This window comes from Embiotoca jacksoni, unplaced genomic scaffold (genome assembly GCF_022577435.1).
Source record: "Embiotoca jacksoni isolate LCO1_2020_lvr unplaced genomic scaffold, fEmbJac1.0.p SCAF_7, whole genome shotgun sequence".
NCBI classification, from domain to species: domain Eukaryota; kingdom Metazoa; phylum Chordata; class Actinopteri; family Embiotocidae; genus Embiotoca; species Embiotoca jacksoni.
In genome coordinates, this window is record NW_027185425.1 from 1,701,140 (window position 1) to 1,717,172 (window position 16,033).

The 16,033-nt window shown below is 42.8% G+C and overlaps 2 protein-coding genes across 16 annotated transcripts in view; both read left to right on the forward strand.

The window, feature by feature from the left end:
- pleca (plectin a) overlaps nt 1-8,272 on the forward strand; it is a 94,532-nt gene extending 86,260 nt beyond the window's left edge. For all 15 annotated transcript variants that reach the window (XM_069176254.1, XM_069176255.1, XM_069176256.1 and 12 more), the window contains 2 exons: nt 151-7,231; nt 7,333-8,272. In XM_069176254.1, coding sequence (XP_069032355.1) covers nt 151-6,360 — 6,210 coding nt within the window. In that variant the 3' untranslated portion in view covers nt 6,361-7,231; nt 7,333-8,272. The remainder of the gene's footprint in view (nt 1-150; nt 7,232-7,332) is intronic.
- Nucleotides 8,273-9,469: 1,197 nt separating this feature from the next.
- LOC138214551 (doublesex- and mab-3-related transcription factor 1-like) lies at nt 9,470-11,674 on the forward strand. Its single transcript, XM_069176275.1, has 3 exons — nt 9,470-9,932; nt 11,179-11,324; nt 11,472-11,674. Exons 1-3 carry the CDS (start codon nt 9,581-9,583, stop codon nt 11,553-11,555), a joined length of 582 nt encoding a protein of 193 aa, XP_069032376.1. The 5' UTR covers nt 9,470-9,580; the 3' UTR covers nt 11,556-11,674.
- The last annotated feature ends 4,359 nt before the right edge of the window (nt 11,675-16,033 follow it).

Consider the following 16,033-nt stretch of genomic DNA (forward strand, 5'->3'; position numbering starts at 1 on the left):
TCACATATGTCTTATCAAGAAACCAATGGAGTGTACGTCCCAAAGCTTTGGACTATACCTTCAAATATGTATTTATTTTAGATGCATTGATTGAATGATATTTCATGGACATCTCACTGATTTTTGTCTTTTTTTGTTTTTTCAATACAGATGGCAAGTGCCCAACAAGAACAAATTGAGCAGCAGAAGGCCATACTTCAGCAGTCTTTCCTCACAGAGAAGGAGCTGTTGTTGAAAAGAGAAAAGGCCATCGAAGATGAGAAAAAGAAGCTCGAGAAACAGTTCGACGATGAGGTGAACACGGCCAAAGCTCTCAAAACTGAACAAGAACGTCAGCGTAAGCTAATGGAGGAGGAGAAGAAGAAGCTTCAGGCCGTCATGGACGAAGCTTTGAAGAAACAAAAGGAGGCCGAAGCAGAGATGAAAAACAAGCAGAAAGAAATGGAAGTGCTTGAAAAGAAAAGGCTTGAACAAGAAAAACTGCTGGGCGAGGAGAACAAAAAGCTCCGAGAGAAACTTCAGAATCTCGAGGTGGGTTCAAAACAGGGTGCGTCCAAAACGAAGGAAATAGAGGTTCAGACTGATAAGATCCCTGAGGAGCAGCTGGTTGCCATGACAATGGTGGGAACAACCAAGAAAGTGTTCAATGGCTCTGTTGAAGTGGCTGGAGTAAAGAAAGTTGGAGAATCGCCTTTCGCGTTTGATGGAATAAGAGAGAAAGTTCCTGCTGAAAGGCTTCATGACATCGGTATCCTGACCAAGAAGGAGTTTGACAAACTGAAAAAGGGCAAAGTCTCCGTGCAAGACCTTGGAAAGACTGACAAGATTAAATCATGTCTTCAGGGGCAGAGCTGCGTTGGAGGCGTCTTGACCCCATCCAAAGAGAAAATGAGCGTCTATCAGGCCATGACGGAGAACAAGATCACTCCCAATACTGCCACCATGCTCCTGGAAGCTCAGGCAGCTTCTGGCTACATTGTTGATCCAGTGAAAAACAAACTTCTCTCCGTAGATGAGGCCGTTAAGGAGGAGATAATCGGCCCCGAGCTCCATGACAAGATGCTGTCCGCAGAGCGAGCAGCCACTGGCTTTAAAGATCCCTATACTGGAGCCAAAATCTCTCTTTTCGAGGCCATGAAGAAGGGACTTATCGAGAAGGAGCAGGCAACCAAATTCCTCGATGTACAGCTTGCAACCGGTGGCATCATAGACCCCATCAATAGCCACAGAGTGCCACTTCAGACGGCCTACAAGCAGGGTCAGTTTGATGCAGACATGAACAAGAAACTCATCGATCCCAGTGACGATTCCAAATTATTCATTGACCCCAGCACTCAGGAGCAACTCACTTACAAACAGCTACTGGAGAAATGCACCAAGGATGCGGAAACTGGCCTGCTGATATTACCGGTGACAGAGCAAGCTGCTCAGAGCGAGAGAACATTCACAGATCTGGAGACTAGAGAAGTGTTCAGTAAATCAAACGTTGATGTGACTTTTGGAAGGTTCAAAGGAAAAACCGTCACTATCTGGGAAGTCATCAATTCTGAATATTTCACTGAAGAGCAGAGAAGAGAGCTGATTCGCCAGTACAAGACTGGTAAGATCACAGTGGAAAAGATCATCAAAATTGTTATCACTGTTGTTGAAGACAAGGAAAAGAAAAATGGAAATGTGTTCAATGGTTTGAGGGCTCCAGTCTCTGCCAGTGAACTGTTAGAAGCAAAGATTATAACCAAAGACCTGTTTAACAAACTGAGTAATGGAAAGGTAACAGTCAAAGAGATCGCTGAGATGGATCCTGTGAAGAAGGCGCTGCAAGGAACACCGAGCATTGCTGGATTGTTGGATGAACCAACCAAGGAAAAAATGCCATTCTATCAAGCTATGAAAAAAGAGTTACTCTCTCCAGAGACGGCTTTGACTCTTCTCGAAGCTCAAGCAGCAACAGGGTTCGTAATCGATCCTGTGAAAAATGAGAGGGTCCCTGTTGATGAAGCTGTTAAGTCGGGTCTCGTAGGTCCAGAGCTGCATGAACGACTTCTGTCAGCAGAGAGAGCAGTCAGCGGCTACAACGATCCCTATTCAGGGAAAAAGGTGTCTCTGTTCGAAGCCATGAGCAAAGGCCTTATAAAGAAAGACCACGGCGTCCGTCTGCTTGAGGCACAGCTTGCAACAGGTGGCATTATTGACCCCGTAAAGAGCTATCGCATCCCTCACGAGGTCGCCTGCAAGCGGGGATATTTTGATGACGAAATCGGCAAGACCTTGAACGAAAGCACGGATGAAACAAAAGTCTTTTATGATCCCAACTCCCAAGAGGATGCCACCTATGCACAGCTCATGAATAAATGTGTCACAGACAAAGAAACCGGACTCCCATTGCTTTCCCTCTCAAAGAAAGCTCCAAAACCAAAAGAAGACAAGCAGATTACAGAGGCTAAAACAAAAGAGACCTTGAACCAAGCCACCATGGAGCTGGAGTATGGACCTTTCAAAGGAAGAAAAGTCACAATTTGGGAGATCATCCACTCTGAATACATTACTGAGGTGCAGAGAATCCAGCTGATCCGACAGTACAGAATGGGCCAGGTCACAATTGAAAAGTTGATAACGATTGTGATGACGATGGTTGAAGAAAAGGCAGACCAGAATAAGGAGGAGGCTCCCTTCCAAGGCCTTCGGGCACCAGTCACTGCCAGCTCACTGCTTGATTCCAACATCATCGATAAGGCGACATTCGATCAACTCCAGCAGGGTAAAAAGACACCGAAAGAAGTCAGTGAAACTGATAAAGTCAGGAAGTACCTGCAGGGCACGGAGTGCATTGACGGTGTTACTTTGAAAGATTCAAATGACAAGTTAAGCATATATCAAGCAATGAAAAAGAACGTTTTGCAACAAAACACCGGCCTTGCACTGCTTGAGGCTCAAGCTGGAACCGGTTTTATAACCGATCCGGTCAAAAACTTGAAATACTCCGTGGACGATGCCGTAAAGGTCGGAGTTGTTGGGCCAGAGCTTCATGAGAAACTCCTCGCCGCGGAAAAAGCAGTGATAGGCTACAAAGACCCATACACAGGCAATAAGATTTCTCTGTTCCAAGCCATGAAGAAAGAGCTTATATTGAGGGAGCAGGCTATTCCTCTTCTGGAGGCTCAGTTTACTTCCGGAGGGATAATCGATCCAGTCAGCAGCCATCGTGTTCCCAATGAGGTAGCCATTCAGCGGGGCTATTTCAGTAAACAAATGTCTAAATCCTTTAATGAACCGTCTGGTGACGTTAAAGGCTTCACCAATCCCAACACCAGCGAGAGCGTTACTTACAAACAGTTGCTGGAAAACTGCACAAGAGATCCCATCACTGGTCTGTGCTACCTGCCTCTGTCAAAGGTCGAGTCGCCTGCACCGGTGGAGAAATCCTACCAGTTCACAGAGGAGCAAGCCCAAACAGATCTGGCTAATACTCAAATTGAGATCCCACACAAGAGTTTTGCAGGAAAGAGTATGACCATTTGGGAAGTCATGAACTCAAATATGCTGCCAGAGGAGGAGAGGCGCCGTCTCATGGAGCAGTATCGCTTGGGGCAAATCACAAAGGACAGAATGCTAATCATCATCATTGAAATCATGGAACAAAGGGAGACTCTGAAGTCAGAGCAGGGCATGTCATGTGATGTCATCAGAAGAAGAGTGACAATTGAGGAGCTGTACAGTGCTCGAATTATCGACTTGCACACATACAACCTCCTGAAACAAGAAAAGATGAGTATTCGCGAGGTAATGGAGATGCCATCGGTAAAGCAATACCTCTTCGGCACGGGTTGCATTGCTGGAATTATGTCGGTCAGTCCTCCAAGGATCAGCCTTTACCAGGCTATGAAGAGCGGAAAGATTAAGCCTGAAGTTGCGTTGAATCTCCTTGAGGCCCAAGCAGCAACAGGATTCATGATCGATCCAGTAAAAGATGAACTTCTGACAGTTGATGAAGCTGTACGCAAGGGGCTTGTTGGCCCTGAACTGCACGACAAACTCCTGTCTGCTGAGAGAGCGGTGACGGGTTACAAGGATCCGTACAGCGGAAAAGTGATTTCGCTCTTCCAGGCAATGAAAAAAGACCTGATTCCAGAGGATTATGCCTTGAGGCTTTTGGAGGCCCAGAATGCCTCTGGAGGACTAGTGGACCCCGAATACTACTTCCGCCTCCCCACAGATGTTGCCATGCAGCGTGGATACATCAACAAGGAGACACTCGACAGAATATCTGAACCAACTGCGGATGTGCAAGGTTACACTGATCCAACAACCGATGACAAACAGTCCTACGCCCAGCTCCTGAAAAGATGCAGAGTTGATAAAGAAAGTGGCTTGCGGCTGCTTTCACTGGCGGACAGACGGCTTCTCTTTAAGGGTCTCAGAAAGCAAATCACTGTCGATGAGCTGCTGCGGTCACAGGTCATCGACCAAAAGACGTACAACGAACTCACCGAGGGTCTCATTTCAGTGGAGGAGGTCAGCAGAAGCCTGAAGAAGTACCTCGAGGGCACCAGCTGCATCGCTGGTGTGTATGTAGAATCAAGCAAGGACCGCCTGTCTATTTACCAAGCAATGAAGAAGAACATGATCAGACCAGGGACCGCCTTTGAGCTCCTTGAGGCTCAAGCTGCCACTGGTTATATAATCGATCCAATTAGAAACCTGAAACTTAACGTCCCTGAAGCTGTTAAGATGGGAGTTGTTGGCCCAGAGTTTAAAGACAAACTCATCTCAGCTGAACGAGCCGTCACAGGCTACAAGGACCCTTATTCTGGCAAGGTTATCTCTCTTTTCCAGGCCATGAAAAAGGGGCTCATCCTGAAAGACCACGGCGTTCGCTTGCTAGAGGCTCAAATTGCCACTGGTGGAATAATTGACCCACAGGAGAGCCACCGTTTGCCAGTTGAAACAGCGTACGAACGTGGCCTCTTCGATGAGGAAATGAATGGAATCCTCACCGACCCATCCGATGACACAAAGGGCTTCTTTGACCCCAACACTGAGGAAAATCTCACCTACCTGCAGCTGATGGAGAGATGTATGACTGACCCAGAGACCGGCCTGGCTCTTCTGCTACTGAAAGAGAAGAAGCGCGAGAGGAAAACGTCATCCAAGTCTTCTGTTCGCAAACGAAGGGTGGTCATCGTCGATCCAGAGTCGGGCAAAGAGATGTCCGTGTACGAGGCATATCAGAAAGGGCTTATCGACCACCAGACTTATCTGGAGCTCGCAGAGCAGGAGTGTGAATGGGAGGAAATTACCATCACCTCATCTGATGGAGTTGTGAAATCCATGATCATCGACAGGAGGTCCGGTCGGCAGTACGATATCGATGACGCCATCTCACGGGGCCTGATTGACAAGTCGGCCCTGGATCAGTACCGAGCGGGAACGCTGTCCATCACAGAGTTCGCAGACATGCTGTCCGGAAACATAAGCGGCGTCAGATCACGGTCGTCTTCCTTTGGCTCCTCCTCCTCCTACTCGATGAGCCCAGCGCCCGCTATAAAAACACCGGCGACCACATGGAACGACCCGACAGAGGAAACGGGCCCCGTGGCAGGAATCTTAGACACCGACACGCTGGAGAAGGTTTCTGTCACCGAGGCCATTCACAGAAACCTCGTGGACAACATAACTGGTCAAAGGTTGCTGGAAGCTCAGGCCTGCACGGGAGGCATCATCGACCCGAACACCGGCGAGAAATTCGCTGTTGTAGATGCGATGAATAAAGGGCTCGTGGATAAGATTATGGTGGACCGCATTACTTTGGCCCAGAAGGCGTACAATGGATTTGAAGATCCCAGAACTAAAACCAAAATGTCAGCAGCCCAAGCTCTAAAGAAAGGCTGGCTGTACTATGAGGCCGGGCAGCGATTCCTGGAGGTCCAGTATCTCACCGGCGGGCTAATTGAACCAGACGCTGTGAGCAGGGTCTCTATCGATGAGGCTTTGAAGAAGGGCACCTTAGACGCACGCACTGCACAGAAGCTCCGAGATGTCAGCGCTTACACCAAATACCTCACGTGCCCTAAAACCAAGCTGAAGATCTCCTACAAGGACGCCATGGAACGAAGCATGACGGAGGAGGGGACTGGCCTGCGGCTACTTGAAGCATCATCTCAATCGAGCAAAGGCCTTTACAGTCCGTACAGCATCAGCGGGTCTGGCTCTGCCACCGGGTCACGCTCCGGCTCCAGAACCAGCTCCAGGTCCGGCTCCAGAAGAGGCAGCTTTGACGCCACAGGATCGAATTTCACGACAACCTTCTCTTCTTCTTCTTCTTCTTCCTACGCTTCGCCGAGCTACAGCCGCCGATACTGATGAGTGAAAGTTCAGGAAGGATTTTTGTTTTTGTTTTTTTGTTGTTTTTTTTTTTATTAAGGAAAGGATACGCTATAAAACCACAATGCTCACCAGATGCCTAAATCTCAGTGGGATAAAGACTCCCTTTATTCTGCTCTGCATGGGGTCATTACAGAACTTTTAGTATTTAATTTTCTACAAGTTGAATAATTTTGTTTATTGTATATTTTCTTTTAGTTATCCTTAAGCTATATCATCAGATTATCTGATTACGTACTGTAAGCAGTTCAGTTAGCATACGCAACAGCTGCTTATTCCCAATATCTTATCACAAACGTGTTCATGATATTCTTTGATTGATAAAGTGTAATATGGTCAGCATTTACTATTCCACAAAAAAACATGTTACACTATAACCGAAAGTGTTCACGAACCTCAGCCCGACTGTTACAGAGAACCAAATTGGGTGTACAAACAAAAATGTATGTACATGTGTATATTTCTGAATATTAGGAAAAAGATGTTCGCTAAAGGAAAATAAAGCCACTCTGCAGAGCAGAATATGGAGTCTCCCGAAGATGAAAAATACTAAAAGAGTCTACTTTTAAAAAACGCCGAGCTTCAAGATCTTTTCTCTCCTGGGCTGCACTGCCACAAATACTCTGGCAATATCTGAACCCGGCTCCATTCCCAGCGGTCCGTCAAACAATACTGCAGTTCCAGCAACACGATAACCTTTTTCAAATGAACATGAAAGTGCAAACTCCCACAAAAGAACTGATAATGTATCTTAACATTAGCATTAACGCCATGTGACAGTTCTGGACTTTACACATCCAACTTCAAGACCAACACATACAAGTCCCTGCCTTTTTGGACACTTTAAAAGGTACGTAAAAATACTAAATTATTATTGAATTACTTTAAATGCCTTGTGTCATTTTGTGAAGTCTTGTGTTTTTGGGTCATCGTTGGATGTTTCTGTTGCAGAAGTTGCCGTCACACTTCATCTCGTCTCCAGCTCTTCGCTCGGATGTCTTCCAGAGGCCCTTGGCATAATGTGGACGGTGTCCTTCGCTGTAAACAAAGGATTTTATGCAACGGCACAGAAACACTCCATACAATGTTCCATTAGATGTTTTTAACAGTGCATCCGATCTTGAACTCATTTAAAGGCTTAAACCGTGCTTTGTAAGTGCCTGCGAAATACTGTCAAACACTTTACAGGGATGTTGGGTATTAAAGGACGGTGAGGTTGTTATACTGTAACTGACTGATGCATGACTGAAAAAGCAATGCTACCCATAATGTTGTGATTACTGTGTTATCAGGTTAGCCTTTTTACTGTCCAACTGCATTACGTCACAATCTAACTTTAAAATAATGGTTCAAAAATCTGGTAGTCTCACAGGGCTAAAATATATGGTTGAGATGTTTAATAGCTAGGATATACATTATCCAAGTTTTTTTTTTCCTTCACAGACAAGTAATGTATGTATATATATATTGCTGATTATATAGAGTGCTATTGCTAAAAAAAAAAAAAGCCATCAATTAACATTTCTTTGAGGAAGATCTTCAAGCTTTGCACCGGCCCCAGTATTTGTATTTTACACTACATAAACTTGTTTTTTTTTTATTTTACTTCTTCTTTGTAAAACAACACATTTGATCAATATCGTTTTATTTTCGTACCCTATATATTTTTTGGTTTGCATGATTTACTAACATTTAAAAGGTGCAAAAATTAAATAGATGCATCCATTAAAGCTTTTTTGTTGTTGTTGTTACGTTTCAAAAGGTTTGAAGGATGTATTTTAGTGAGGGTTATCGAGCCTTGTTTAAAATGGTGTATTTATAATAAAAGTGGTGACAAGGAATTTTATTATAACACCCTACACTATGTAAATAAACATGGAAATGAAAGGTTTTCTCGGGTTTTTCATTGGAATTTTGACACCACGAATAATTGTAATATGAATGGGTTTTTACATCAAATAATAGATTGAATGGGATTACTGGTACCTGCGTCATTGTCGTACCTCCAGAATGTTTTTGTCACTATTGAACTTTACTGCCACCTACTGGACATTTACATGTATGGCGTTTAAAAGGCCGAAAGCTCGAGCTAACCAAAGTGAAAAGTTATTTGTGGATTTGCCACGTGAGTCGTATCTGTTCCAAAATTAAACGGGTTCTTCCTCGGCCTACGACACACCTTTCTAGCAAGTTTCACGGAAATCAGGGTGACAAACAAACAAATTGCACCCAAAACATAACCTCCTTTTGTGGGGGGAAATGAATCCGTTTTACAGAAATATGCAGCACTGATTGCCCATCGGTATTCAGTCAGCTATGATCAACACATGCACTCCTCAAGACGTAGACGCAAACCTTAAAGTTCCCTCACTTCAGTCTTCAGTCGAGTGTTAGGTAGATAATAAATAAGTTTGACCACTGATGTTGATGTGCTACCAGTCTCTCATATTCTTTCAGTACCTTTAATGATGTAAAAAAATTAAAAATTAAGTTGTTTTTTTTTACTTTGATTTCTGTATTTGACAGCTTGTAGAAAGTGACTACTATTTGACTTGTGGTTTATCTTACACAGTTGCGTACTTTATACGGTCACTGTGTTGCTGGATTTTATAGCTTTGCTTGTTTTATAAAAAACATTTGTAACAGCAGATCAGAAAAGTGCTATATAAATATGGATTCATTTTATTATTATTATTATTATTATAATTATCATTGTTATAAAGGGCCTGAATCCTTCTTCCACCTGTTTGATAACTTGTTTGATTTTATAGGTTGTTGTTTTTTGTTTGTTTGTTTGTTTGTTTGTTTGCTTGTTTTATGAAGCACTTTGTAACACAAGTTCAGAAAAGTGCTTTATAATCACGGATCGTGCGGTGACGCGATCACTTAGTGTCTGACCAATCAGCTCAGCTCCAGAGCGGCCCTTAATGGCAGCTGGCTCCTGATTGGTCACCGGTCTTTGGGATCGTGTCAACTTCATATTCCCACGCCAGAAAATGATACATTTTCTCTTCTTGTTTTTTTTTTTTTTTTTCATTTTTTTTGTTGTTGTTCTTTAAAACAAAGTTCAGATGAGGTCAGATGTCTGAGACCCCCTGAGTTGATTCAGACACGGACACCTGGCTCCAGCCTCAGCCGGAATAACGGACTTTTTTTTTTTTTTTTTTTTTACTGACGAGCAGCTTCCCGGTGAAAGATCATGTCTTCATCCAAAGATCAACCGGCGGAGCGACCGCGGCAGCCGAAGTGCTCCCGGTGCCGAAACCACGGCGTCATCATCCCGCTGAAGGGCCACACCAAGAGCTGCCCGTTTGTCCGGTGCGAGTGCTGGAAGTGCGGCCTCGTCACTGAGCGGACTCGGATCACGGGGCTCCAGAGGAAACGGATTACCGGCAAAAAGGGGCCGAAAGTGACCTCCGGCACCCGGACCCCGGAGGGAGACCCGGCTCCCGCCACCGAGGCCGTCGATCTCCGGAGGCGGCCGGAGGCGGCAGGGCGGCCGGAGGCGGCAGGACGGCCGGAGGCCAACTTCACTTCATCTCCAGCTTTCAGTAAGTTGATTATAAAGAGTTTAAAATGTGGAGTTTGGTTAAAGGTCCTCTGAGGAAGCTGTTTGATGAACATTTACAATTAAAACAGAAGAATTGTGAAGCTAACTTTTAAAAATGTCACTAACAGATAATGAAGCTCGGGAGCAACAACAAATATAAAAAAAAAATTAAAATGCAAAAGACTAAAATTTTTGCTTCATTTAGCAGAATTAACCTCAGTTTTTAACCTTTTTCTTAAATCAGACTTGGTGTTTTTTTGTTTAATTTTAATCGATGTAGCAACAGGCAGCTGTGAACCAGGACAATATGGACTAAAATGAGGCCTAAATATCAGTATTTCTGACCAAATACCTGGATTTCGTTATTGTGATTAAATTGAATGATTGATTGTTTTTTTTCATGAAATATTTACTCGTGGAATTTCTAATAATCTTAATGTGGATGTAATAATTAAATTAGACAGCATTGTGAAGTTTTTTTTATTTTTTTTAACGTAGCCTAATAGGGGACAGATTACTCTATTAAAAATATAATTATTAGTTTATTCTAATCATTTCTTCAAAGCCATGTACCTTATTATATTTGATTACTTTTTGAACATATGTTTTAAACTGGACAATAACGTGACAACTGTCAAACTTGTATTAAAACTTCTTCAATAATTGAATTAGGAGGGAAATGTACCACTGAAGTTTACCAGGATTATTATTAAGGTCATCCATATGTATTGTAATTTTATGAACATAAATTATACTCTTATACAACCAAATCCAAAAGAAATATCCCTATTTGAATCACCAAAATTATGGGCTTTTTTTGGGGGGGGGGGGGGTGTAGGGCCAGTAAAATACATTTTACGTTAAATAATAGATAAATCCACACTTAATAGATCACTGCAGTGAAGGAAAAATGTTTAATAATCAATTAGATTATCAATTGTTAAATTTTGCTTCTTTTTTCTGTTTTATATAATGAGAAACTGCTGAATTCTGATGGTTATTTTTCACATTTTCACGTCATAAACAAAGAAAATAATTGGGAAATTACTCAATAGTGACAATAACTCAGTTGCAGCTCAAAAGTTGTGTGTTATTATTTATTTTTTACATTTTCGAGTGGATTTTGGCTTCAACGTTGACAGACGGTTGAGAAACCTCATAACAAACTGTGTAAATGTAAAATATTTGATTAGCTCATGATGAGCTTCCACATCCCTCTGTTATTCACTATCCATTTGGGATGACAGGTCAGCACCACCCACCTCCACCCCCGGACTTCTGGCCGTGGTTCCTCCCTCTACCTGCCGCCTTATACAACGATTATGGCCCAGTAATGTTCCCAGTTTACCAGCAGGGGGCGGTGCACCAGCCTCTTCCACAGGAGCCAGCAGCTGTAAGTGTCTCCTCTTTCTACAACTCTCTAACTAACTGTAGTGAAAACAAGCTGCTGTTCTGAATGTCGACACCTTCACGTCTCCACGATGTTTTGATCGCGAATTGAACTTAATATCCAGACTCATGTCCCTCGTGTTTGTGTCAGGATTGCAGGCGGGTCTACATCACCCTCCACCCACCTCCACTCCCAGAGACGTCTCCGGAGGAGCTGGTGTCACGGCACACTTAAAAATAAAAACAAAAAACAAAAATCCTCAACAGGACTATTGTAAGATGAGCTTTCAGTTCTTGAGCTGTCTTCAGTTTCACCTTAAATGTTTTGTTGTTTCAAGTTGTGTCGAGAGACCGTTGACTCTTATTTTTTATAAAACGTTTTGGTAAATAAAAGATTTCACTTCGAGGGAGGATTTGACTTGTTGTTTTTCAGATCAAATCGATCACTTTCTCTCTTTTTTTTTTTTCTGAATCTGTTGTTACAAAGACAATAACAGTGCAAGCGGATATTGTTTGTCATGCTCAGGTCAGATTATTAGAGTATTTCCAGACCTGTATGTTCATGCTGTTGTTGTTTTTTTCCCTCTCCTACATTGTGTTTTATATTTGACGTTTCCACTCTTGGCAGGTTTGAAACTATTATGATTTTTTTTTTTTTTTTTTTTCAATTTTGTTTCTGATCTCAGTCAGGTTTTTTTTTTTAGGTTGTTGATTTGTCCACTCAGCAGTCACTCCGTCACTCCCATCACTCATAGTTTAAACCGAGGTGTTAAAACAGCCGGATGTGGTCCGACCTCTCAGATTTTCCCCGGTGACCTCCCCTGCAGCTCAAAACACACGTGATGACTGGCGACGGGTCCAAAACCTCCGGACGACTGTTAAACATGGTGAGAAAACTAGAACTACTGTCCAATGGTTTGTTTTTCTCCTCCCAACTAGTCAAGTTGCAGTTTTCATCCACGTCTCTCCACTGATGATTTTGAAGGACATTCATAAGTAGATGGGACACCCAAGATTAGTGTTACCAAATATTAAATATGGTCACAATCTCTAGAGTTCGTGGTGTTAAATAGTGGGCAGAAAAGTGTTCTTGGAGGACGTTATATTGTCACGGTGAATTTGACCTTTGACCTTTTGCATATAAAATATCATCTTTTTTTTTATCCTATAAGACATTTGAGTGAAGTTTTGTCATAATCAGAGCATGAATTCTTGACTATTTAATACAGAAAGAAAAAGTACGTGATTCAGAGCATGGCTCATTTTATTTTTTTTGTTATTTTTTTTTGGGAGGGGGGGAGTGACAGTGATCTTTGACCTTTGACCGCCAAAGTCTCATCAGCTCATCCTCAGTCCAAGCGACTTGGATTCCCGCTAGACGTCCCCGAGAAAGGGACGGACGGACGGACAACCTGAATACATAAATACTCCGTTTAAACAATAACATCAATTATCTCCACGGTGATGTTTCTCACACCCAAAAGATCAGCAGCTTTCCTGCGGCGAGTCACTGACCCGGTTATTAAAACAGACGCGGGCGGTGTCGCTAACGGCGAAACACTAATTAAAAAATAAACTCCAAGTGTCCTGCGTCTCACGCTGACCCCGCTCTGATTATCTGTCGCGTCGGCGTTGCGTCTTCGCGAAGGATTCCCAGAGGAGGCGTGCCGCGAGACTCCCCCGTCCCGCCGGCGGTGTGTTTAACCACAACCGATTAACGTTGGCATCGGTGACTTCAGAGCAGTTCACTCAGTTCACCGAGAGCAGCTGCCAAGACGCGAGTGTTGTAAGATTTCCTGAGAATATGTCACCCAAATAAATCACTGCGTCTATATCTGTCTGTTTTTCTCTCTGATCTCTTTATTTACAATGGACTTCAGTGGGATCAATAACTCAATAACCTTTCCCCAAACAGTCAGTCAACAGCCGTGTTTGTATAAAGGAGTTCCAAAGTCCAACGCTATTTAAATTCTTCTCCTGGAAGCGTGCAATCAAAAATTTTCACCACCTCAAAAACATGTTCAGATTCCAGGTAAAAAAAAAAAAATTAAAAGAAAAACGTATAATGTGATTAACACAAAAAAGATCCGACGGGTCTGATGTCCTCTGGAGGCTAAAACTCCAACACCTCGGCCAAATGAACGCTATGAGATTTATATTTCCCATAATGAACTCATTATGACTTGTAAAGACAACAAAAGCCGGTCTGTATGCCTTTGTTCTGTATTTAGTCCCAGTTTGAATAAAGCACAAGAGAAACGGACCACAAGTTGGTCTGCCTCCTACGAACAGTAAGTACAGAGGAAATTCATAACTTCAAAGAGACGCCCAGTTACGTAAGGTTGGCATCCGTAGCAGGGAACACATAAGCAGCTTAGATGAACTGTTTTGGGGATTTTACCGGTGGCTGAAGCTTCTGTTTGTACTCTACTCGGCTTTATTCTTGTGGAGGTTAAGAAAGTCCACAGCTTTCGTCATCGAGTCTGTCTTTTGGAGACCAAACATCAGCGGTGGAAGAAGCTGCCTGTCTGCCAGATGTACTTACTGCATGGAAAGTAAAAGTACTCGTTATGCAGCCGTGGTTGTTGTTATATTCTCGTACGGTTGGATTTGTAAACGCGATTGCTTTATCAAGTGAGCAGTATTTTAACGGTGTGAATGTATGGATCGCATTGTGGATCTGAGGATGGATTTTCAGTTATTGCATCCTAGCGTGCGTAGACCTCCGGTTCAGTTTGAAACCGCCGGAAAGTCGGCTTTAACCGACATATCGTTTATGTTGCGCGCTTTAACGCCACCAAAACCAACCGTGACGTCACCCATTGGTTTGGGAAATGTAGATATTAACGATCGAGTTTGGCATTTCATTTGTCGCCATCTTGCTATTTTGCAGCCAGAAGTGCGACCGTATTTGGACGAGCTGGCGGTGGAGCCGACTCCATCAGCCGACACAACAACCGTCCACCTATAGCAAACCTGACTGCACCGCAGGCCTGTCAATCAAACAGACACGCCCCCCCCAAACACGGTTTCTCGAGGCCTATTGTCTAATTAATGACGGGATTATTTTCAGATGGACCTCCAGAAAACTAATCAAAAGGAGTGACTTCAGTGAACTACACCTTTATGAGTAATGCTGACTTTGCGCGAAGTTGAACGGGAGTCTGCATTCATCAGACTTCTATTATTCTATATTGGGAAAATTTAATCCTTGTGCTGAGTCAGAAGAACCTCCTCATCGGTTTTTTTTAATGCGTAAATAGCAAGTTGTGCATGTCGTTATTTTTTTCAAAGACGGGCCACTTCTACCTTCTGTCATCAGTGTGAAGTCTCACAAACTGCTTTCCCACCTGTTCAGACTCGTTCTCGCCTCGTGGTGCCGCGTTACATCGGACACGAACCATCATGTAATTTACTCTAATTGGGAATTGGACGTGTACTCGCTTTTTTGTTGCATTGAGGTTTTGATGTTCAGTGTTGCCTGTCTTGGTATTAAATTGTACCTGACATCAAACAACCTACACGTAAATATAAAAGAAATCCGGTTATTGTAAGTTGATATTGCACAGAAGTGACCTCACATTTGTAATATATGCTCATTTTAGGTTTTGAATTCAGAAGTTTCAAGATGAAAAATATATTTTCCAAGCTTTATTGCCGTACCCGTGTTAACTGTTCATGTACGTCTTGCTGCTAAACAACATCAGAAAATAGCAACATCGTCAAATCGTCCCACAAAAACTGCCGTGTCACTGATTTGTAACTTTAGCTGTTACGTAATGGAGTCAGATTATTTCCACTAAAGTTAATTGAGTGGAGTAAAAGTATAAAATAGCAGAAATCAAAGAAATGTAAATTTGTACACATTTTTTCTTGTTCCATCACTGATGAATGTACTGACAGCTGTGGAAGCTTGAAAGTACTCCAGGCTCTTATCTGTTCAACATATGTATGTTGTACATAATTATTACCTTGTATTATTATATTATTGTAAGGTATAGTTATACCTTGTAATTTGTGAAGGGTGTCTGAACTAATTCCAGCACTAATGGCAATAATTGGAGTCATAAAAAAGTTGGGCAAGCTGTCATAAATCTACAGCGTCGTTTCGCCCTCCCCTTCTTTCGCTGGAATCGATCGGCGTCTCTCCTCAGTTCTTTTTTGATTTGATTTGATTTTTTTATTTGAAGTCGAGCCAAAGATCAATGTTCACATGCATTTCAAGGAAATACTATTCTTTCAAATTCTCAAACAAACCCTCAATCATCAACGCAGAAATCCCAACATGTTCAGACGTCGTTTAAAATGACAGCCCACGCAAAGTTCCACGGAAATTAAAAAGTTTTATGGCACTTTGAACTCAGTAAAACACACAAAGTCAATTATGAAGGTGGGAAAATCCCCTGTGAAAAGGAAAGTCATAATCATTACACCCAATTAGGTGGAGCAGCAATAATTTCTTTGTGACTTCCAAAAAACCTGATAAAATACATGACATTTCTTCAGAACAATAGCGGGCTTGTTCGACCAAGGACAAGACGCCTCATGTGGAGACTTCTTCCCTGTAATCTGCTCTGAGGTGATACACATGATATTTGACACTTTGCCTGTCTGAAAGCTTCTGTGCTGGTCGTTGATCCGTGGAAGGGAAGTCAGATGTGTTTTGATTAGTAGTGAGCAGAGGTGAACATGCTCATCCAGGCTGTTCCAGTT

Excerpts from the sequence above, each read along its gene's own strand:
- LOC138214551 (XM_069176275.1), top strand. The coding sequence starts at position 9,581 with ATGTCTTCATCCAAAGATCAACCGGCGGAGCGACCGCGGCAGCCGAAG. Across the intron at positions 9,933-11,178 it reads CACTTCATCTCCAGCTTTCA|GTCAGCACCACCCACCTCCA; the intron begins GTAAGTTGATTA and ends TTGGGATGACAG. Across the intron at positions 11,325-11,471 it reads TTCCACAGGAGCCAGCAGCT|GATTGCAGGCGGGTCTACAT; the intron begins GTAAGTGTCTCC and ends TGTTTGTGTCAG.